Source organism: Tachysurus vachellii, chromosome 16 (genome assembly GCF_030014155.1).
Source record: "Tachysurus vachellii isolate PV-2020 chromosome 16, HZAU_Pvac_v1, whole genome shotgun sequence".
NCBI lineage: Eukaryota > Metazoa > Chordata > Actinopteri > Siluriformes > Bagridae > Tachysurus > Tachysurus vachellii.
In genome coordinates, this window is record NC_083475.1 from 15,904,720 (window position 1) to 15,929,024 (window position 24,305).

The 24,305-nt window shown below is 37.0% G+C and overlaps 2 protein-coding genes across 2 annotated transcripts; one reads left to right on the forward strand and one right to left on the reverse strand.

The window, feature by feature from the left end:
* Positions 1-621: 621 nt before the first annotated feature.
* On the forward strand, positions 622-10,780 carry cracr2ab (calcium release activated channel regulator 2Ab). The gene is made up of 16 exons (XM_060890009.1): positions 622-954; positions 1,257-1,368; positions 1,597-1,762; positions 1,924-2,070; positions 2,828-2,918; positions 3,044-3,124; positions 3,416-3,603; positions 4,419-4,490; positions 4,566-4,605; positions 4,686-4,771; positions 4,907-5,273; positions 6,036-6,174; positions 7,086-7,167; positions 7,900-8,116; positions 8,225-8,301; positions 10,262-10,780. Exons 1-16 carry the CDS (start codon positions 748-750, stop codon positions 10,347-10,349), a joined length of 2,160 nt encoding a protein of 719 aa, XP_060745992.1. The 5' UTR covers positions 622-747; the 3' UTR covers positions 10,350-10,780.
* Positions 10,781-10,822: 42 nt separating this feature from the next.
* On the reverse strand, positions 10,823-23,948 carry prmt8b (protein arginine methyltransferase 8b). The gene is made up of 10 exons (XM_060890010.1): positions 23,836-23,948; positions 22,618-22,851; positions 21,096-21,251; positions 19,499-19,562; positions 17,921-18,063; positions 16,801-16,888; positions 15,511-15,626; positions 12,453-12,603; positions 12,195-12,316; positions 10,823-11,657 (listed from the first exon to the last, which is right to left on the reverse strand). The coding sequence occupies exons 1-10, from the start codon at positions 23,902-23,904 to the stop codon at positions 11,574-11,576; spliced, it is 1,227 nt and encodes a 408-aa protein (XP_060745993.1). The 5' UTR covers positions 23,905-23,948; the 3' UTR covers positions 10,823-11,573.
* Positions 23,949-24,305: the final 357 nt, after the last annotated feature.

The window sequence follows — 24,305 nt, forward strand, 5'->3', positions numbered from 1 at the left end:
ATAGATTTTCTCGTTTTATCATTAGTTTGGGTGCAAAATTGAAATTTTGTTAGAAATACAAAACGTTTAGAATGTTATGTTTCACTTAACCTCCTGACAAACCACACCTTCCTTAGTGAGATGCTTTTAAATGAAAGCAACACAAACCTTTACATAGCTGCATCTTTTAACTCTATGTGAAAAAAATGATACCAACCTTTAACCTACACTTTAACTTAATACACTGTTGCCTTTCTCAGACATCAGCCTTAGTCAGATATTACAGGAAATTTTTAAGACCTTCAGACCACACAAACCTCTTCCTGTTGCCCCCCTCTATGATGAGGTGGAGCTTTCACACACAGATAGGTGTCCATTTTTCCATATCAACCTGACTGGTTTGTTTAAAGAAGCCTGAAACTGATGTTTCACATATCTACAGTTGTACTATGGAAATTCACTACAGAGTTCGTAGGGCTGAATTTACTTAGAAACTGCTTAAGGGGAACCACAACACACACACACACACACACACACACACACACACACACACACACACACACACACACACACATACACACACACAGACATTTCACAACGTGATGACGTAAACCCTACAGGACTGAAAGCAATACTTGTTTCATTTTACTCTACAGCCGAAAAGAGTAATGAAGCAAAATGAGAAATCGGATGTTCTTTGCTGAGGATGATATCAACTTTCTACTATGACATCACACGTTAAGATATGCGTATTAGGAAGTGGGAAGTATGTCTGAATTCCTAAATCAGCAGGCTATGAAACTGGTCTACAAACGCTCAGATAATGAAGAGAGACACCCAGAGCCTGATATGATGAAGAGTCTAGAAAGAAGGGGATCAGGACTGCTACCTGCTTCACAGCTGGAGAAAATCGATGAATTCTTCCATATCTGTGACAGTGAGGGCAAGGGTTATATTACACCCACTGATATGAGGGTAAAGAGCTGGAAATTTTTTGGATTTGTGTTTGGGAGAAAATATGTATGACCTCCCATACTTGACTTACTTGCTAATTAATTTTCTGTTTAAAATAATAATCTGTAGAAACTACAAGCTTTGTTATATTTACACTTAAATACCATTAAATTAAGTATCTACCAACAAACAGATTAAATTATTTTCATCCTTCTTTTTTTGTGCGAAGTTAACAATTCTGTGCTGCTTGTGCCTATTTATACACATGTTTACGGTGCATATTTTTGAAGCATGTAAAGTTTTTGTCATGTCCTGCCTTTCAGAGGTTGAACACAGAATTACCACTCTCTGTAGATGAACTGGAGAATGTCTTTGACTCATTAGACTTTGACAGAAATGGCTACCTTACTCTAGAAGAGTTCTCCTCTGGATTCAGTGAGTGAAAAAAAACCCCATAAAATTATTCTACAGTAAGGAAGATACTCAAATTGTGCTACACTGTAGTAAAACTACTGATAAACATACAAAACGATGTATGTTTTTTTTCCTTTTAAATGTCTTCTGTGGATCTAAAATGCATTCATTTTGTGTATAAATTACGGATTTTTACTTTTTTTTTTTACTGTGGCTATGTATCATTTATATGAATGTTGTGTATCCAAGGTAAATTTCTGCAGGGACGTAGAATGAGCCAGGTGGAGGATCAGCTCACGGCTCTCTCCCAGGATTGTTCAGAAGCTCTATATCAGAATGATCCACAGGATTACGAGGAAGAAAGCCACTTCAGTATGCTGATGGAAAGCCTAGGCGCTAGCAATATCTTTGAAGAGTCAGTGTCTTTAGATGTGTTATTATAGTTTTGTTACTAGAAGAATGAGGCACTTTACTGATTTTAGACTATTCTCTCTCTCTCTCTCTCTCTCTCTCTCTCTCTCTCTCTCTCTCTCTCTCTCTCTCTCTCTCTCACACACACACACTTTATCTGTCTAGTCCCAATATAGTGCGCACCCTGTGGATTCAGTTAAGAAAAGATGAGCCTCATCTTCTGTACAGCTTTGAAGATTTTCTGGCACGAGTCACATCCCAGATCAGAGCGGTCCAACAAGAGAAGAGTGAGATGGAAAGTGCCTTGAAAAAGTAGGATACTAGAGAAAAGTATTAATGTGTACTCAAACCACTAACACTGTGAGGATACAATCATAACCCCATTGAACAAGCTGTCCAACAAGTGGGTTAAAGCCACATTGTCAAAGGAGTTCTAACACAGGAGTTGCAAAAAATGATACTTGGTTAAAAAAAGTCTTTCAGATCAGCTTCACATCTCTTGTGACACTTACTATCCACAAAAAGGAAATTAAACTGGAAAGGATATTGCTGCAAGATTTTTCTAAACCTCCGCTTTAGAGAATGATTTTTTCTGTGAAATTGGAGTCTGAGCTGTCTAGATTAATGCCGAGCTTTAATCGTCTAAGAATGGTAGATAGCTTGTCTTGTTATGTGCTACATTGCTCTCTCTATAACTCTGTACATAAGTTGCTGTTATTGTTTTTTGTATAAAAAAATTATTATGTATGAAGTCAACAGTCTGGTAGGTTGTGTTATGGTTTATAGTTCTAGTCATATTGACTTTCGCAGAAGTGTAAAAACCGCGGGTGTTTTTTCATTTACATGTAGGTCTGATTGTGATCTTACAGTATATTGACATGCTGACATGAGTGTTTTAGTGTGTTTGGTTCTGTAAGTAGTTTGTTTGCAACTTAATCACTAGTTTCAAGGATGTAATGTAAGACAGGGGTTTCAAAAAAATAAAAGATGTAGCTTTGTTTTTTAACAACTGTTATTAACATTTAAGGTGAATACAGATGGGCAAATATGTATGTTTCCTTTTTAACAGGAAAGCTGTAACACACAATGGTGAAATCCAGCAGTTATATGAGGAAATGGAGCAACAGATAAAAAATGAGAAAGCTCAACTGAGTCACAAGGTGAAATTTCTCTTTGCACGTGAAATCTGAATGCCTGCAAATGCCTTATATTATTGTGCTGTACAATTGCCATGGCCAAAGATGTTATGTAATATTTTTTAACTGGTGACCCTAACTTTCTGCAGGACCTCAGAAGTCAGGATCTGCAGCAGCAGTTAAGCAGCAAAGAGCAAGAACTTGAGTGGCTCTTCCTCAAACAGAAAGGAGTGAGAGCAACTCAGGCAGATTTAGATATAACATGTACAACGGATGTTGTACTGTAACTTATATTTTGCAATCTATTGTAATCTAAGTAATCTAAGCTACACCACTTCACCACATCTGTGAGAACTGATGAATCTTAAACGAATAGCATTTTAATAGCATCTAACCTACTCTCTGACTGCGGGCATTTATGATGAACAAGAACGTTTTGTAATTAAAAAAAGAAAAGGAATGAGAGAGTTAAAGCAAAGCAAATTGAAAATAACATGTTATATCTAAAATGTTTTCTCCAGTTGGAGCAACAGTGTCAAGAGCTGCACACTGAGCACAAGGAAAGTCAGTTGGAAAACATAAAACTGAAAATGGCCAATCAGGAGCTCTCATGCGAGCTGGAAAACACCATTCATGAGCTTTCATTGGCTCAAGAGCAACTGGACAAGCTGCAGGAGCAAGGCTTGAGACAGCAGCAGGAAAAGGACATGTAAGCAAGTTCGCATATCCATAATAACAGTGCATTTACATTAGCATTCATTTACACACTTTTACTAATGGACTGCTCCTGGTTAAGATGGTTTATACTAGCCTGCTAGTTTGTGTACATTATGGGCCAACTAAATTTGTTAGAAAATATTATAGGTGGATATCAAGAAAAAAGTCCCACATACATTATGAAGTTGGGTGAAGTAGGTAAAGATACAGTAAGAGTCTCAGTGTCAGAACTCACACATCATCCTTCCAGTGTTGGTTACCTCTGTTTTCATGTATTTTTTGGGTAAAAGCAAAACAAAACAAAACAAAAAATTCTTTTACAAAAAAAAACTCCTCATCAGTACACAATGGTTGGACTGTATATTTATAATCACACCCTCTATTGTCATCCAAATGAGGAGGGGTTCTTTTTTCTGTCAGGTTTCTCTAAAGGTTTCTTCCTCTTCCATCTAAGGGAGTTTTTCTTTGCCACAGTCGCCTCAGTCACCTCAGGCTTGTTCATTGGGGATAAATACAAACACATTTAAATATAAGTCTAGTATTAAATTTTTTGTATTGTGTTTCTTATGTCGGATAAGCGGTAGAAAATGAGTGAGAGTGAGTGAGTGTTTCTTATGTTCTGTAAAGGACAATGTCCATTGTTAAAAGTGCCATACAAGTGAATTTGAATTGAATTGAATTTTAGTTTAGGCCACATGCAGACACACAGCTTTTTCAAGCACTAAATACAGGTACATGTACATTTTCTTTACCTTCTTATTGATCCGATGCACTACACACACTCAAAACCAAATGTCTCTCACATAGGGAGGTATACAAAATCATAGAGAGACTGCAGAGAGAGAAACAAAACCTAGTTCTTCAATTAGACCTGCTCAGGTAAGTCTTGTACACATACACATGAAAAGAACTAAATATCTATTTATCTCTCTTACAGTAAGTTATCTCTTTCAGAGAAATGAATATACATTTAAGAGATGATCAAGAGTCTTTGGTAAGTGTTCACTGTTAATCTATTTGTACTGTACATGCTTTAAATGTTCCCACACAAACACATGTTGTTTCTGTTTGTAGAAATGCAACAAGAAGAAATCCACCCTGGAACATGGACCAATCTCAACCTCAAATGCTCATTCTGACAGAAAGCAGTCTGCAGAAAGGTGAGAGATATTGGTGATTACTATTTGTTTTCCTGAATAAATGTAATAGATTTTTATCATCTTTTTCATTGCCTGGAACAGCCCCTTCAGTTAAAAAGCACATTCACAGACACTTTATCTCTCATTTTACATAAGCGTGGCTGGTACAAAAGTGACTCAGCACCCTAACAGGAAGACCTCGTCTCATAACTCTAGCCCACATTCTACCTCCAGAGATGATGGGATGGTTATAATGGCAAAGCATACTGCGTGTGCTGGTGGAAATTCAGTGTCTACGAACCCAGACCCAATGGATTCTCCACGGCACCATAGGCTTATCTCCATCGAGGAGGACCACCTCCCACACCTGCTAAAAGGAGAATTCTGTCCTCACTTTCACCAGATGAATGAGGAAGACGATGGGGCACAGATTGATCTGCAGATGAGCCCCATGTTTCCATCAAACATGTCCCTGGCCTCTTTGACCAGGGGTCAGCCAGTAGGCAAGGAAGCTTTGCAGAAGGTAAAAGATGGATCTTGTAAAATACATAAAATATGTAAAAAAAAGTCTATTTATTAACTACACAAGCATTTTAGCACCTACACTTAGTTTTCCGGCAGTTGTTTATACTTTGAAAAGTTCTGAGTATGTTTATCTTGAAGATTAAAGTCTAATTATGGTTTGTATGCTTAAAGAATAGAACTAAAAATAAGTTATATAATAGAAATAAGAAATAAGTATCAAAGAAATTCCGATTTTTAAATACATTTTAAATATGTATACATCTTTCATCAGTATATTGGTTGTTTTTCACTTTGCTTGACAGCTTTCTGCATTACCAACAATGCCATTTACATTTACATTAACTGCATTTGGTAGACGCCCTTATCAAGAGTGAAGTACAAAAGTGCTTTAAGTCTTTATCAATGAATACATTAACACTGGTTCACTTGGTTACTTGACTTATCAACCTAAAACTCTGTTCAGGGTTTTTTTTAATATGCACATAAAACAAACGGAACATAAGAGCTGTATCAGGAAGAGGTAGGTCTTCACCCGTTGTTTTAAGATAGCCAGTGACTCAGCTATGTAGACAGCTAGGGGAATTTCATTCCAAAACCTCGGTGTCCCCCGGTATACCTACCTCTTACCCTGAGGAGATTTGACTACCTAGAGATGTCAGTGGCATTAGGGTTAGTGCTTGTTTCAATCCCTACCCAACAGCATGCATATACAGTATCACTCCCTTAAGCTACTTTAAAGATCACTTTATATATCCAACAGGGTCAAGTGGAGAGTTCTGTGTCCACCCCACAGCGCCTCTTTAAAATCATTCTTGCGGGTGACACAAGTGTGGGTAAAACCGCTATACTGCAACGTTTCTGTGATGGTCATTTTCGCACAGACACCATAGCGACTGTGGGTGAGTTTCAGTCTATATTCATAATCACACTCCCAGCCACTGTAGAAACGTGATCCAAGTGATGATGAACAAGAATGGTAAAATTAATAATAAGTAGTTTAATTCAGTGTGTTATGATTTAATGCTATGAAGTAACACAAGATTATTTAACCTCTACTTTATCTCAGTGACTTGCAAACCAGTCAGTTGTATTATTTAACATATACATAGACAGAGATGAATGTTTTTTTTAATGGCCTTGCTTGGGCATTAGACGAATTCACATTTTTGCTGATTTTATGCCCAAAGAGGTTCTACAAGCTTTAAGTGGTTAACCACCTCTGCCTTTTCCTGTTATGCAACTCATGTTGAGAGTTTAAAAGACAAACATGTCTGGTTGTGACTGTGTATGGCAGCTTTTACAGTATGAACTTTTTCAGATTCTGATTAGAGAATGCTCATTTAAAAATATATTTGCAATTGGATTTTTTATGCATAATGAAATATTTGTTGACAGGCATTAAAATGTCTTAATTTTTATTTTAAGATTATCAGACACCATTTCCACAAGTTTATAAATATTAGTTATTTCTGGAACACACTGCACCCCAGTTTCAGTTAACATTTGAATTTCAATTAAGCCTTGACAATTCTGTCATAACTGTGTGAGAGAGAAAGAGAAGACACAGATGTGGCCCACAAATGATGTGTTTATGTGTATCTCTGGACTCAGCATGCTGTTGTGTATATACTGTACTAATAACCACCAAGTAACCACCGAAACAAAATCCAAGCACAATAGCTTTCAAATACGACTAATCATGGCCAAGGTTTGATTATGCACTTTTTAATAAAGTACAATTACATATTTATATCTTTAATGTGGCTATGTGTTTATGCACAAAGAGTAAATAATTCTGTTTCTATGTAAGGTATTGACTTCAGTGTGCAGACTCTGAAACTGGGGGACAGTCATGTGGCTCTGCAGTTGTGGGACACTGCAGGACAAGAGAGGTGAGTTCTTTGGTTACCTTAGAATTGTTTGCTTTAACGAAAGGTGTCTATAAATATTATGACCCGTTTTTAGCTACCATAAATTTGATTAAACCAATGCCTCTATTTGATTAGAAGAAATGGTACACTATATAGTCAAAGGTTTGTGGACACCTGACCTTCAGAGCCATATGTACGTTGTGAGCATCTCATTCCAAAATTAATTTCTCTTTGCTGTTATAAAAACCTCCACTCTTCTGGGAAGGCTTTCCAATGGATGTTATTGCATGGCTTTTGGGATTTGCTCATTCAGCCCCAAGAGCATTAGTGTGGTCAGACACACATGGTGGGTGAGGAGGCCTGCAGTGCAGTCAGAGTTCCTTGGAAAAGCATTTATTCAAAGATCTCGCTTTGTGCATGGGGAACGATGATTTATAATTCCATTGTTTGGTGTAATCAGAAGAATATGATGTTTTTTATTTTTTTGAGTCTGGACTCTATAGAGTCCTTTTATGAGTCTAAAATAATATTTCCTTGCTACTGTTTTCACTGCCTTGCTTATTAGGGATCTAAATGTACATCCAGACTTATCTATAATAGCTGGTCATTATTAATACTGAACAATACATGCTTTAAAGGATAGTAGATTGAATCAAGGTAATGAATAATGACATTGGTTGAATGAGTTATCTGTAACCCTTCTGTGTGTATGAACAACAATACAGAGGTGTAGTTTGTCTTGTATTCCTGCAGATTTAAAAGCATCACCAAGCAGTTTTTCCGCAAGGCTGATGGTGTTGTGCTGACCTATGACATCACGCTGCGTGACAGCTTTAAATCTGTGCGGCCCTGGCTGGTGAGCATACAGGAAGCAGTCGGAGGCCCAGTTCCCATCATGCTTCTGGGCAACAAATCAGACAGGGAGAGTATGAGGCAGGTGGCAACTGGGGAAGGGGAAAAGCTTGCTAAAGTAAGGCAATAACACTTAAATTACAAACTCAAAGTCATTTTGCTAGATTCATGCCCACTACAGAAATATTTGTGTCTAACATGATCATTTCTTTGTCATGTCTAACAGGAAGCATGTTTGTTATTCTACGAGTGCAGTGCTTATACAGGCTACAATGTGCAAGAGGCCATGGTACACCTAGCCAGGTACATTTATATTACATTTACAGCATTTGGCACCCTTATCCAGAGCAACTTACATTATCTCATATTTATACAACTGAGCAATTGAGGGTTGCATCGAACTCACAACCTTCTGATTGGTAGCCCAACACCTTAACCCTTAGGCCACCACATGCCCAAATTAACAGTAACACACTTTCCCACGTAACATTAAGTATCATAGCGCTGTTGAATTTTCTATCTTATTTACCTTTATTTTACCAGGAAGTCTCATTGAGATCAAAAATCTCTTTTACAAGAGAGACCTGGCCAAGGTAGCAGCCATACATAAACACAACATAGTAAAAACATACATGCATACAATCATACAATACAAGGACTTCTTCAAGAAAAACAACTACATGTCTCCTTTACCACATTTTTTATGATGGTCTTAAATGTATTTATTGATATACACATTTCTAATTTAAGATCTTTTTGCAAATTATTCCATGCCCATGGTGCATAGTATGAAAATGCAGTTTTCCCCAAATCTGTCCAAACCCTGGGTACATTAAAAAGCAACCACTTGGAAGAGCGTAGCTGATAACTAGCAGAATTGAGACAGAGGAGGGTACAGAGGTAAGCTGGAAGTTTACCTAGCATGGCTTTATATATAAAAATATACTAATGCTGTTTTCTGCGAGTGGTCAGTGATGTCCAACCCACCAGATCATAAAGAATACAATGGTGACTAAGGGACTTTGCATTTGTAATAAAACATAGAGATGAATGATACACTGAATCAAGGCTCCATAAGATGGAGGAGGCTGTGTGGATATATAATATGTCACCATAATCAATCACAGACAGGAAGGTAGCTTCCACAAGTTTTTTTTTTTTTTTTTTTTGGCATTAAATGTAAAACTAGATTTATTTCTAAAATAAAAGCCAATCTTTAATTTGAGCTTCTTAACTAAATTAGCAATATGTACATTAAATAAAAGTTTCTTCTGGATATAATCCAAGGCAAAACATAATCAACTTTGGGATGGTAAATATAGCTCTTCTTCTGTTGGATTCCTTTAGCAATTTATTCCCTAATAATTGATCACTTTCTGTAATTTCTGTAGTCAGAATGATGTATGTAGTTCTGATGGTAAACCACAGCAAAGTATGTGGTGTCTATAACAGGAAGACGTGGGGGCGGAAAATATAATTTATTGTGGTTTGTTTTTTTGTGTTTTGAGAGAAAGTGCGAAACAGCTGATGTATTTATATCATTCGGTAGCGGTAATTCTTAAAACTGGAGGCGATCCACTTATTTGGTGTGAATGGTGTTTTGAGAGAGAAAGATATTTTTTTCATTCTGTCAAAATGTGTTGCTCAGTTGACAAAGAATGTTTGCTTTTCTTGAGGGAATGAAAGCAATGTAAACTAAACAGTATTTAAAAAAAGTCTTTGAATGGGATCATGAAGTATATACTTATAATACACTTTATACTTGTAGCACGTACTGTTGAATTTAAATAGAACTCGAGGTCGTCAAGCTTTCACCTTTTCCGAGCTGAAGATAACGGCATAGTTACAGATTAACGTGAGCTGTGATCTAAATCATTCTGAAGACAATTACAACCCTGTATGTGATCAATCAATCTGTGGACCTTTCTACAAATATTTCACATTATTTTACTGTGAACTATTTTCTAATGTGTTATACTGATTACACTACATCTTGCTTATTTTGACTTTACTGTTATTCCTAAATATATAGGCACCACAGGCACATTCATTTTTTATTTTATTTTTCAAAGAGCTTAATCTAGCTTTTCAAATATTCATTTCATTATGTAAATATGTACATTGATATTTGTTGGAATATAATATATTGTATCCAATAAATGGTTGTGGATTTTGGACTTTGTTTTCTGAATCCTGTTTTTGTATTGTCTATTTACTAATGTGTATATCTTGTTTATTCACTGCTCTTTTTTTGTTGAAACAGAGTACTGAAAGAGCAGGAGGACAGAGTTTGGGAGAAGACAGTGCGTCTGGGGGATCAGTCAGTGAAGAAGAAAACCTGCTGCATGTGAACACACAAACCCAGACACACACACACACACATGCACACACACACATGCACACACACACACACACACACACACACACACACACACACACACACACAGAGGAAGATTAAATGTGTAGCATACGAGAAGAAGTGCCGGAGGTGAAGAGCTAAGCTGTAATTAGGAAACATTATCTGAAACAAATTTCCTTTTCTGCTCTGTGCTGTCATTATGTCTCATTGTTGTTGCTGGATTAATAGACTGACAAAAGTGTTAATCACTCAGGTCTGTGGACTCATGTGACAGTAAGTGATAGTACTGTACAGTTGGTTTTGTTTTAGGATTCAAATACAGTTACAAGTAGTGCAAGATCTATACACGAGTGTGAATGCCATGTATTAGCCTTGGTGAATAAGCATGCATGAATGTAACAGACCAACAGTCCTACTGTAAATGTTTAGTTATGTACTAAATTAATAATGTATATAATTTTTTTTTTACTATAGTCATTCTGTGTACAGATTTATAAAACAAATTTTGTTTTTATATAGTATCTGTATTTACATATTAAAAACTGATGAACACATGACTTTCACATCACCTGATTTATTTACCACTTCCAGCACCCCAAATTACTAACAAATGTTGGCATAAAATAATTGATTAGGCCAAAAAAATAATTTTGATTACTTAAAAAAAAAAATAATCATCATGAAGAATAAATCATGCCAATTACTATATAAATCATTCAATCAAAAAACAAAACAAAACAGAAGTAACAATTACATTTGTTTAGTAATGAGAGGCTTAAACATAATATTTTAAATATTTGAAAACAAACAAACTCAAACGTCTCACTTTTAATATCTTACCCCATGCTTAGTATACTCGTTCTGTAAATCTGTTTACTGTGCTCAAGTCTTTTTGATGCCTCATTTTTTTATTACAGTACCATTAAGATTACTATTCAACACTGCACTGGCTGTCATGCTTTCTTACTTAAATAAATAACAACTAAAACATTCTCAAGGTCATTGACATTTACATTCAAAGTGGTGCTCTCTCACAGACTGGTAGTTTTGCAAAACTGGAGGACTGATGACACTATTGCTCTTTGTACGTGATTCACACTGGTCTCATATTCTGCTGCTGGTCTCTCTTGTTTGGTCAGAGCATATACTGTAACAGCCTCCTGCACCGTTGTCTGGATGGTCAAGCTGTTAGGGAACATCTCCCTCAGTTGGAGTCCTACCGCATCTTGTAGTCGTGAGAAATAGCTGCATCACAAAGCTGTCCCTTGAAATCCAGCTCAAAGGTGAAGTCCAAGTCACGCTAGAGAAAAATCAGACTTAAATAAGAGTCTTTCTTGAGTTACAGGCTTTTTCAAGACCATCCAGACCATCTAGGAAAATGTTGAGAAATGAAATGCTGTTTTGTTTTACTGGCAAATGTTATATGATATAAAAGCAATCTTTAAAAAAGCAATAGTTATCCAAAATATTTTATATTTCTGCATGAAGAGTTGTAATTGACTTAATACTTTTTTTTTTTTTTAATCTTTTTTATTCATGGCTTATAAAATAGCACAAAATCAGCACATCTTATTTCTGTGCATTGTATTGAAAAATGGGCATGGCATATATTATCATTTATCGAACTTTTAATTTGCTATTCTGATTTGATAGATTACTAAAAAAAAATTAGCAATGATTTTGTTTGATGTGCTCCTTTGTAAATATAACATGCAATGGGCTTGAAGGGATTTTGTGAACTTGTATGAGCTGAATAACACTTTCTGAATAATGTTTAATAACTTTGAGTCACATCTTAAATCCTTTCTGCTGCTTGTCTTTATGATCACTGACTTACCTCATTGTTTTCATTGGGCTTGACGGCGATGCTGCCCAGGATCTCCTCCCCTCTTCTCACTGTCAGGTAATCCTCTAGGTAAAACACTGTCTGCTTCCAGTGAGTACTAGGAGCATCAGGGGCTGAGAATGTGAAAGATAAATGTGTAATATCTATATGTGTGTTTATTCAGGACTAGAACTATTGTCTTTCGTAATATACGTATATTAGCTTTATTTGTAAGGTCTATTTTTTCAGTGTTGGTAGTTGAAAGCGAACCTGTGGAAAAGCCGGTCTTCTTGTGACACTTGGTGAACTCAATGTTGAAATAGGTGACAAGAGCATGGATGTAGTCATTTCTCTGGATCTGCAAGCAAAAGGCTGAGGTGAAGGTCAGATCCTCCAACTTTACCGTGTAGATGTCCACCTCCTGCAAGGCGCACACAAGCACACAGCCACATTATAAAGCTAATTTTACATTTCTACATTTACAATCTACATTTCTTTTACAAAATATTTTATGTAACAGATACTGCAAGTAATGTTGCTGTATTACAATTAAGTTCTTCAATTCTGTTCCCAGTATATAACACTGGGAATGATGTAAAGCATATACTTGGAGTCAGGGGCGGTTCTAGGATTTCATCTTTAGGGGGTTTTAGCCCTTAGTGCGAATTTAAAACAGAACAGTTTTATGTTATATATTATATGACTTCATCATAAGCCAAAAGTTATGGTATTATTTAAAATGGCAAAAGTGGACACCAAAATTTTATGGATGATGTAATGATGCCAGTCTTGAATCAGATCAGTTCATATATGTGTGCATTCTCTACAAACAGTGTGTCCAATGAATGCAGTCATTAATAAAAAAAAATATTCACAAGACAAAGACCAAATCAATAAATGTTATTTTTATTTAGTATTGAATGGATTGTTTGCATTGATATTTTGTTTGTGCTATCAACTCTGATAATAATAATAGTGACATTTCACTGCTTTTGGTTGCCGTCTTTGCGGCTTTCCGCCGGTTAACGTTATAGATGAACGCCTCCAGCTCTGACTGACTCTGTGCTTCTCCGTTCAAATAAAGCAAGACAGCTGATGACGCACCTTTGAAAGACTACAATGCATGTGCGTAAAAGCAAAGTAAAAAAAATCGCTCTTGGATCAAACTGCTTTCCCATCGACGACATGTCCTGCATTTTAATGTAATTTTTATTGTTTATTTATGAAAGTAAAAATTATACTTTAAGTTTTAGGGTGGTTGAGATCACAGACGGGGGGCTGGAGCCACCCTAAAAAAGGCCTAGAACCGCCCCTGCTTGGAGTTAAGGAGTCTCCCTTAAGGTGTGAATTGTGGGCAGGGTTACTCATTTAAATTGAAGCTTCTGTCCGTAGCGGTTTGTATGTTTGCAAGTATCCCTCTAAGTATTCCTCTAACACATTGTAAATAAGTGTCTAGTACTGTTTGATTCTATCACACCGTATTTTAAACCTCACTCTTGGTTGACTGTAGATATGTGCCTCAAACCCATCTCTGTAGTCACCTCTTATCGTCGCAGGCGCTCTTGTCTACAGAGCAGAGGTCACATTTCCAGAAACCTCATCTACCCTCTTCTCTTGTGTGAGTCTCAAACAGTGGTGGTACAGTAGGTGGGCTCTGGAATTGCCAGTTTGCTGTAAGGAAAGCTGATTTTATTTCAGCTTTAGCTTCCCACTACTCCTTTGACTTTCTTGTGTTAACAGAGACCTGGATATCCCCACAGAACACTGCTACACCAGCTGCTCTATCCTCTGCCTATGCTTTCTCTCACTGAGAAATGAGAAACGGGCAGGGGTGGTCGTACAGGTCTACTGTTGTCAAGAAGATGGTGTTTCACACCTGTCCTCTTGTCTCATTTAACCATCTCCTCTTTTGAATTTAATGCCATTTCAGTTACCTCTCCAATCAACCTTCTCATCAATGTTATCTACCGCCCTCCTGGTCCCCAAGGAGACTTCCTGAAAGAAATGGACACACTGATCAGTGCTTTCCCTTCTGACACCACCCCTCTGACAGTGTTGGCGATTTCAACCTCCCCTCTGACCAGCGTAAATCTTCTTCCCTCCTGACTCTTTTAGACTCATTCACCCTGACACCACAACATCATCTCTTCTCTACTCTTCTATACATATATATAGATGGAGAGATAAAGACAGGAGAGAATGTAAACAGGAAACCTATGTAACAAACAAAACCAAGGGTAATGAATATTTATGGGGGATTTTTCTTATTTGGCCTGTTGCACATCTTAAATTAAAAAGACTAGATTAAATCGCTGTACTGAATAGCACTTTTTTTTACTCTAGCTGTAAAAATAGTTATTTTTCATGTAGTTATTATTATACATTAAAATCCACTTGAAACACTGGTGCTTCTGCCCCCGCCAAAGTCTTTGGACAACCCTGCCAAGCTGTTTAGCTCCCACTATTAACAATACACAATACAAGTCTCTAAAACATGGGTTGGTGATGAAGCTGCAAAGCTTCCCTTGTGCCTTTAATCATTATATAAAAAGCAGATCATTAAATTCCTTCACCTTCCTGTTTGTTTGTCATTCAGTAAACCCAACAAAGAGATAACACTCCATTCTTCATTTCAGACACTTATCCTCCAGGTGTTTCGTGAATACACCATCTGAAGAGGCAGTGATTCTGAGATCTCTCTCGAGTCTTCTACTTTAATGTGTCTGGCACCCTGTTTCAATTCTGCCCTTGATTCTGTTGTTGCCTCTATTCTCTGATATTTCAGCTAATGATATGATGCTGTGATGAAACCCCCTGAAAATAGCAAGATCTTTTCAAGAAGAAATCCAAGACTGAAAATGTGGGTTAAATACACACACACACACACACACACACACACACACACACACACACACATACCAGCCAATTTAGAGCTGTCAGTCTTCCCTCAACCCATGTCTTTGGACTGAGGGTAGAAACCAGAGGTAAACCCATGAAGCACAGAGTTAGCATACTCCATGACATAGGGTGGAGCCAGGAATCAGTTCACAACCCCAGAGGTACATTTTAACCACTAAGCCTGTGTGACAAGAAATGTATAATTTGGTCTTGAAGTGTGGATCCACTAATAGCCAAAGAAAAGAGAAAGTCTCTTAATAATCATCAGGTCATTATGTAATGCTCACACAACATGTGTCCTGAGGTAGCGCCTAGTCAATCTGCTCTATGAATCAGATGCGAGCTTTCACAAAAAGATCAACTACTCATCTCTCACATTCTCATATTACGTCTGCCAACCCACACACTTGCAAACACAGAATATTCCTACCTTAATAAGACAGGAGTTGGTCACCACTTGTTTCGGGTCCACAATATCAACCAGTGGTTCCATCATTGCAACATTGCGAATGCAGGTCATGTCAAAACCATAAACATTCTCCCACCCTAGAAGTCACATAGAGAGACAAGCTATTACTGTGTAATGAATAATTCACATGGTGTTATGCTGTTCTTGGAAAATAATCAACAAAGTTTCAAAGAAAAATCCCCTCCCTCCATTTGTGATTGGTCTTCAATTACATGGTTCGTCCACCATACAAGTCCACATGAGGTTGTTACTATAGAAACCAACCGTCACATTACACGTTACTAGCGGTGATTTCAATTACACACAGAATTACAGTTAGAAATGTGCTGCCATATAAAATGAATTGGAACCTATAAATGTATAAGTTTTGATTTTCCTAAGGAAGTGTAGGTTAAAGTAAGAGTAAAATCAGCAAACGTGAATGTGGAGTATAGCAGGAGGCAGAGAGGAGGTGCGAGCACTGTAACATGTCGGTGTGTGAAATACGGATGCTAACGATGAGATTCTTTGGCAGAGTCATCAGTTCTGAGCATATGCTGAAGGTATAATGATCTGATGCCATCTGTTTGACATCCACAGAGATTTAAAATATAAAATATAACAAATAAGATGAATAGTCATCACTGCTTTTTGTATATAAGGGACATATATATATATATATACATTTTCTTGAACTGCCTTGATCTTGAAGGAATTAATCAATGCATAAAATAGAAAAAATAAGGCTGTGGATGTAGTTTGACCTTGTGATGTATTCTTTTTGCCTATGCTTAGCTCTTTGCATGGAGGAGCGTTTACCCCTAGACTCAATAGGAGTGACTGTATATTGTTTTGTATTTGATGGAATGTTGAACTGGATATGCGTAAGTGATATCATGCATGTTCACATGACGTGAGAAGGGAAAATGAAACAAGAGTGTGCGGTAGATGGTTTTTGTGATGAGGCAGAGCTCATGAGACATTCTGAGAACATGAAACTGACACCATCTGTCGTGTGTACATGGAGACATGACTCTCCTCTCTCTTTCCAAACATTTGATTAGTTATGTTATGTCACTACTTGCTTAGTGAACAATCCCAGTCCAGAGCTTCTGCTGGCTGCAGATGAGTGTTAGATTTCCTCTGGACAACACTGAAGGAGGGAGAAACCTGAGTTTGACCCAAAACCCTACGAGGTACTTTTTAGCTACTTCTCTATCTATCTTTATTTATTTAATTGTTGTGTTGGGGTTGTTGAATGTGTATACTCACAGTGGATTTTAAAGTCTTTGTATTGTCTGTCCTCTATGGCCACCACGTGTAATGTTGCTCTATCTGGGAACATGAAACCTCCGGGCTTCTGAAAGAGGTCAGTATCATCTCACATATCATAACATGTCACCAAGCAATTATCATATATACATTTCACACAACTGCCATGTCAAAAAATAATCTCGGTCATTCACACTCTATATCCCTTTTTTAGGCACAAAGCACAGATGTCTCTGTTACAGTATATATGCAGCAATTATTTATGCATTGATCTGACCTCTGTACTTATTCACTGTAAAAGAATTTTAATTGTAATTGTAAAAAGATTCAATTATTTGTATGTTACTTGTAATTTGATCCAAAGTTATGACTGGAAATGCATAAGTACAGTAAGTAAATTCAGCTTTGTAGTCTCGTGTTTTTAATGAGTTTTACAGCAATTGATCTTAACTGAATGTTATCAAAATATAATTATTTAATGAACAGCAAGAAGTTTGTGACCACAGCAAAGTTGCTTAGCATTTCAGTCTCGTAATGTTACTAACTTAAAAAAAAAAAAATAAACCTAGATCTATAAGAAAAAGTACATGGTGTAGCAGTTTTTATGAAGGATTTTACAGTTATTCATTCATAAAGAGATCAAAAGTTTTAATTCCCAAAATAATCCCAGGAGCAGAATCAGCCTGGTGGGAGGGATGGTATACTCTCCCATGTCAATCACAGTGTCATGATCTGTGAGTTCTCAGGCAGATCTATGAGTTCATGTACAGTATGTGGAAAAGGGTAGATAGCTTCCAAGTGTAATACACTGCTCTTTGACCCAGCATTGTGAAATAATGTAAGTGGCTGGTTTCACACAGCTCAGAGGAAGCATGTGCTAATCTTCATCCTCCTGGCTGGAAGCTGTTGTATGATGACTGGTTACCAAATTGGCCAGAAAAAGTAGGGGGAAAAAATTGTGCCCATTGTACCTCCCATATACAAGGAGCACTTCGGTGTCAGTTTGTTTATATTATTCATACTGAGTTGTATATAGTATTTATTTTTTTTTAATTCTGATTAAACAATCAGTGGATTTATTTAACAGTTTATTAGGCTTTATGTAACTATAGCTACTAACCAGCCATTTGTCCCGGGCATAAATGACAGTCTTCAGCATAGACTCATAAAAAAGACAGTATCCCATCCATTCAGAGACAATAATGTCCACCTGATCCACAGGCAGTTCAGTCTCCTCCACTTTCCCTTTAAAGATGGTAATAACTGCAAGACATAAATAAACACACATACACATACACATACACATCATTATGTACTGTAAAGACCCATGTACCTATACAAAGATTACTTGAACTGATTTTGCCCTAAGGAAAAGGTGAAAATTGAATGAAGAGATAAGTTACAGTGCATGGAAAGATTAACCATGAAACTCAATCCCCTTCTTTATAGTTCAAGGTGAGCTTTTTAATGGACGTCATTCTTTTGTCTGTCCACCCTGTTTTTCTCTCTTTCTCGTTTTTTGTTCCAGAAAGCAAGCTGCCAATCTTTTACTAATTGTGTTTGTGTGTGTGTATGTGTGTGTGTGTTTGTTTGTTTGTTTCTATGCAAACTGCAGCCATTTGTCTCGTGTTGACTAAGGTTTTTACCCAGTACTGTATTAATCAGAACTGTAGAGAACTGACTTAAACAACATTGTCACACCACAGGATGTGAGTGGGGATGTGACTGCTTTATCCTGTGTAATGAAACGCTGTTTACTAATTGCAACTGTGTCACCCTTTTCTCTCCGTGAGCATAAAGCATAAAGCACTCTGCACAGTAAGAGAAAACAGAAACATTTCACCTAACAGATAAACAATTAGCAGTATATTTAGAGTTCATCGTGCATAATAAAGAGTTAATACGAAAATGATTAACCTCATGACTTCACAGGAAATGATGGACTTAATAGCCAACTTTACCAAACAGTGAACAGAAACGTTTCTCTAACATTATATTGTGACTGTAAACTATATCTATTTCAGCTAGAAGCTAAATTAAGAATTAAACACATTACTCTTTACCATTAAATGTATAAATATGATGAATATAATAAAAAAATAATCACATGAATGATCCATGCATGTGTTTGGCATTCCGTTAGCATTGCATCATGTTTCCACTTTCTGTATGATATGTAAATAGAAAACTTGAGGGTTTGAACACCGAGCAATGTCAGCAACTCTGCTAATTTTAAATGTATAGTGGAAATCTCAAAGGCAAGACTTGAATATGTGAAAAAAACTGAAAGATTATTATTATGCTTGGTTGTATACTCCAGTTATTTATGGCAATTAATGTGGGTGGAATCCATTTTACGTGAGACAAATTATACAAAAAATGGCTAATTCTGCTGCTATTAGGTGTTTATTTGAATATTTCCCTTCTTTAATGTATACATTATCCATAATTATTATCCATATATGATCCAAATTCTTTGCATTTCTCCATAAAATTCCGAATTTCAGGAATCATAATGAGCTACCAAAGTCCCTGCAATCATCTTGATCTTTTTAATTCATTTATTTATTTTTTAATTTGTCAAGCTAAGGCACCATTTCAGAATACGTCCCATTGTAAATATTATTTTTTTTTCCAACAAATGTTTGATTCACATTTCACAAGACACAATAGTTTACACAAGCTGTTTAACTTTTACCGTTGTCCAGGTGGTTAGATTTGATGATTTTCTCCGAGTATTCTGATATACTTGAGCATTCAATCTGAAAAAAGAAGTACACATACAACAAATTGGGTGGTGCACAATTTATTGGTCTATTGCTATTAACAGGAAATTCCTGACACATCCGTTTGCTGTTAATCTGAACTTATTCGTGTCTGTCTTGCTGGTTTTATCACTGTTAGGTTTTAGCTCTGAAAATGTGATATATTGCCTGAATGTCTGTTCATGCGATGCCTATGTTCAGCTTGTGTTGAACTCTGGTCCCTAATCAGACCACAACTTTTTTTTTATAATTACTCCACAAAAGGACACTCTCTCATTCATAAATTTCTCTGCAATAGCCTGCTACGTGGCAGTGAAAATACTCTCAATGACCACTTTAATAGGTATATCTGCTCATCCATGCAATTATCCAATCATGCAAAGAAATGCATAGAATTATATAGATGCAGGTTCAGAGCTTCACAGCAAATATCACAATTATTTCAAAATAGCATTTTGTACTTGTTGAGGCAAGATGGTTTGGTTTGAATATGTCAGAAATTGCTGCTCTCCTGGGATTTTCATACACAACAGTCTCTACAAATGTGTTTATGCTTTCCAGTTATTACCATCTATAAAGGGAAAGTAGATGAGACCAAAATTAGAAGGACCATGGCACCTCAAATTATCACTCAGTCCAACATTACCTGCTCTTTATCCAATCACTGTCCTGTTTTTTTCCCCAATCCAGTCTGTTTGTTATATTATATCATCATTCTCCTCATATCTGGCTGACCTTATGTGGCCTAATTGTGTTCTAGCCCATGTTCCTTGAGGTCGGATGTATTGTGTGTTCTGAGATGCTTTTCTGCTCATCATGGTGATAATGAGTTATTATTTGAGTTACTGTACCCTTACTGTCAGCTCAATCCAGGCTCCCTTTACCTCTGTCATCAAAAAGGCTGCTCATTAGATGCTTTGTTTTTTGTTTTTTTCACCATCCTGCATAAACTCTAGATACTGTTGCGTGTGTACGTGTGTGTGTGTGTGTGTGTGTGTGTGTGTGTGTGTAGGAAAATCCCATGAGATCAGCAGTTTCTAAAATACTCACTACAGCCCATCTGGCACTAAAAACATGCCACAGTCAAAGTGAGTGCTGTTTGATGTGAATGTAAACTAAAACTCTTGACCTCTATTTCCATGATTGCAACGTTATTGCATAATTGAATAATTCCTTGCCTGTTCAGGTATGCAGATGTTATATATGTATATATTACTATAATGCAGCTGTTCAGACTTTGTACTGATTTATTTTTAGGCTCTTAAACTCTGAGACCTTTCTGGCCTTTGTATCTAAAGTAACTAAAAAAACCTTTTCCTTTTCCATTCAGCAATTACAGATCAGCGTGTAGTAGTTATAAAGGTAAAGAACTGAAAGAAGCTGCTTTCTGTCTCACACTTGCTCTCACACTCTCACGTGCATATTCCTACAATACAGTGTGCAGGTTTTGAATAAACTCTGCTACTAAGAAGTTATAGTTCTTCAATTCTGTGGATGTGATTGAGCACCAAGATGAAGTTGTATTCTTACCCCATAGACGTGTTTGGCTCCTGCTTTAGCAGCGAACATAGAGAGGATTCCTGTTCCGCTGCCCACGTCTAGAACAATCTTGTCCTTAAAAATGTGTTTATTGTGGTACATGGCGTTCCTGTAGGTTAATGTCCTCACCTCGTCTTTTAACATCTCCTGTTGAGGGAAAACTTTTGTATTAAACTGATTACATATTTAGTGTAGAATATATAACCTAGTAGTATATATAGTTTAATGTACATTGTTCTTGTCACTCCATTGTAGGTTCTTTTCTTATAACAGCACATACTGAAATGTTTCCATCCTCTAATACTACAGCAATTGACCAATGCTCTTTTTTTTTTTTTTTTACATATTAAAGCAAACCATACCTCCTTAACTGTTATAGTCATGTTTATATTCTGTTATCACATTATCATAGCATTCATTCCATCACAACACAGACTGCCATGTATGCACTGTTACCTCCAAATGCTGTAACCCACTAAAAATGATAGACTCCTTTAAAAAAATGTTAAACAAATCCCTCTGCTCAGGGGCACAGGAAACACATGCAAAATAAAGAGCCATTCATAGTGCAGACTCTCCATATTCAGCCTTCTTGCAGGAGTATAGTGTGATATGTAGGACACCAAAGTCTGTATCATTGCTATTCTTTTTTTTTCCTTTGTTAGAGAGACAAGTATCCATTATCATCCTGTAGGGATTAACTGATATAACTCTTTTCTCCTTCTTGCTCATCCCTGTCCTGCTTTTTTCTGTTATCAGGAATAGCTCCTTTATCTGCACACAGCTCGACCTGACCCAAAAACTCAAAATGTACCAGTCTCATACTGCATCACAAACATGGATATTTTCTCCCAACTGAATGATTTTTTAAAAATATATTTTTAATAGACATAGGCAGTGTTTTAGTTTGGCAGGCTTCAATTATCAGTATGTTTCAAGGTTAAAACAGAATAAATTGTATAACGGTTTAGTCAATAAATTTAGACAGTGCAAAATGTAAATGAAACAATGTCATAATACCTGAATTTATTTTAAGATACATAATATGAATGGAGACATTTAGGTTTGGTGACAGATTTTGGTCACCAAGTAGCATATTTGGAAAAGCGCTTTCAATTCTAAATTTATTCACTCATTTCAAAAGATATTTAACATGCAAAATAAAGGAGGCTGAAACAAGTGTACATTCATCACTGTGAAACCGGACTGCGTAATGTATAAAACACTGACAATACCTATGAACCCATGATTTAGCAGATTGAATCATCACAGGGGATTCTACATAGAACCCAACTAAAGCAAAGACCTCTTAACTATCCAACAATAAATTAAGGAACTTTTTAGAAAAATTTTTGACATACATATATTTTTATCACGATATATTAATATGTTAATTATTATTATTGTTATTTTTTTACAAGAGATTCTACATAGAAGCTTGTTGGCAAGCAAAGATCTCCTAACTATCCATAACAATCCTAACATTATTTTTATTTGGCTTTATACTGTGTACCTCATGAATGCCAAAGTGGGCGTATGAGTCAAAGTAGTAATCTCGTGAGGTCATTTCCTCTGGATTGAGGAGTTTTGCCATTTTTCCACGTCCAGGGCAGGTGGAGAGTGCTGAGACGTGTGGGGTGTGAGGGGGACGAGGAACGTGATGAACTGACGCCATGGGCTTAGGCATAGGGGGAGGCTGTGAAGACGGAGGGTTGCCAGTGCTCTGCTGCCGCTGCTGCTGCTTCTGCTGGCAAAAAGAGACAAAACAATAATTAACCTTTAATAATAACCTTAAACTTGTAATTCATGGCATATTGGCCTTCCAGTGATCTTTCAATTCTACAAGTCTGTATGCTGCATGGTGGATCCTAACATCTTACTGGTTTGAACTGATTTAACAGAAAACAGAATAAAGTTCCTACTCAAGAATAAAAGAATACATCTACTTCTTTGGGGCAGAACATTGGCAAAGAGAGTAATGTTGCGACCTCACTGCTTCAGGGTCCTTGGCTTGACCCTGAGGTGTGTTTGCTTTCTCCATGTCAGTCTGGCTTTCCTCCGGTTTCTCCAGTTTTCTCCTACGTATTAAAAGCATGTCATCTTGTGGATTATGTACGACCAGGATAAAAACGATTATCAAAGATGAATGAATGGAAGCATTGCTCCATCTACAGCAATGCTGCGTTCAGAAAGTGCTACTATAGAGGGATGAGCCCTGGGGATTTGGCTGTGCAGTACAGCGGCTCCTTCACTGCAGCACCAAGGACAGCGCTCGCGCTACCGGAGGTTGTTCTCATGGGGCGGATTTTCCATCAGCGACCGTCATTAATACCAAATATGGAAAAAAACCAAAAACGCAGATTTTTCCGGTGGCTATGTATTTATTTTCCTAAAAGGCGAAATGCAGCTTCGACTGAGACCAGTAGCCGGGTGTCCTTTTGACCGCACGCGTTATAAGCAAAATGTTGTTATGTGCATTTCTAGAAAACACCGTTTTTAGCAGCATATTCATCAGTAGCACATGCCGGTTTTATCGTTTGATCAGCTCGTGATGTTGCATGCAAACTGCACGGTTTGTGCTTTCCGAATTCCTGTTCAAATCTGGCGCTTTGACGTTTGGAACGCAACCAAATTTTGCAAACAACTCGGGAACGAACAATCCTCGCGCTGTTATAATCACGGTGCACTCACGAGGACTGATCCCGTTATACAAATAGATGTTTTAACTCACCTCTGAGCTCTCAGCCTCCGCCATCTTTCTGCGCAGGAGCAGGCACCGTGATGAGTGCCTCAGTCCCATATGAACTAACGGGATTCCGATAAACTCCAAAAAAAAAAAAAAAAAAATATTCTTATGTTATTTTAGTGCAATGTTACAGACTAAAGCCTACAGATCTCTTTGCAGAACTTTACCATACACTAAAGTGTGCAATGTGGCACGTAGGTGTATACTTTATAAACGCACTTCGCTTCTCAATTAAATAAAATACTTCTCCTAGAACAAGTATTTGATGCTGAGATTGTCATAAGGACTTTTGAAACAGATTTGTCGCTCTGCCTTCATCCGTCAAGACGCGACATGAGAACAGAAACATACAAGTCCTGTGGTCCATTGTGCAAAGTTAACAGAAAGATCCTAGAAAGCGACACCTAAGGAAACCAGTTGATCCATTAAAAAGCCTCAGCAGTCTCTGTTTCTGA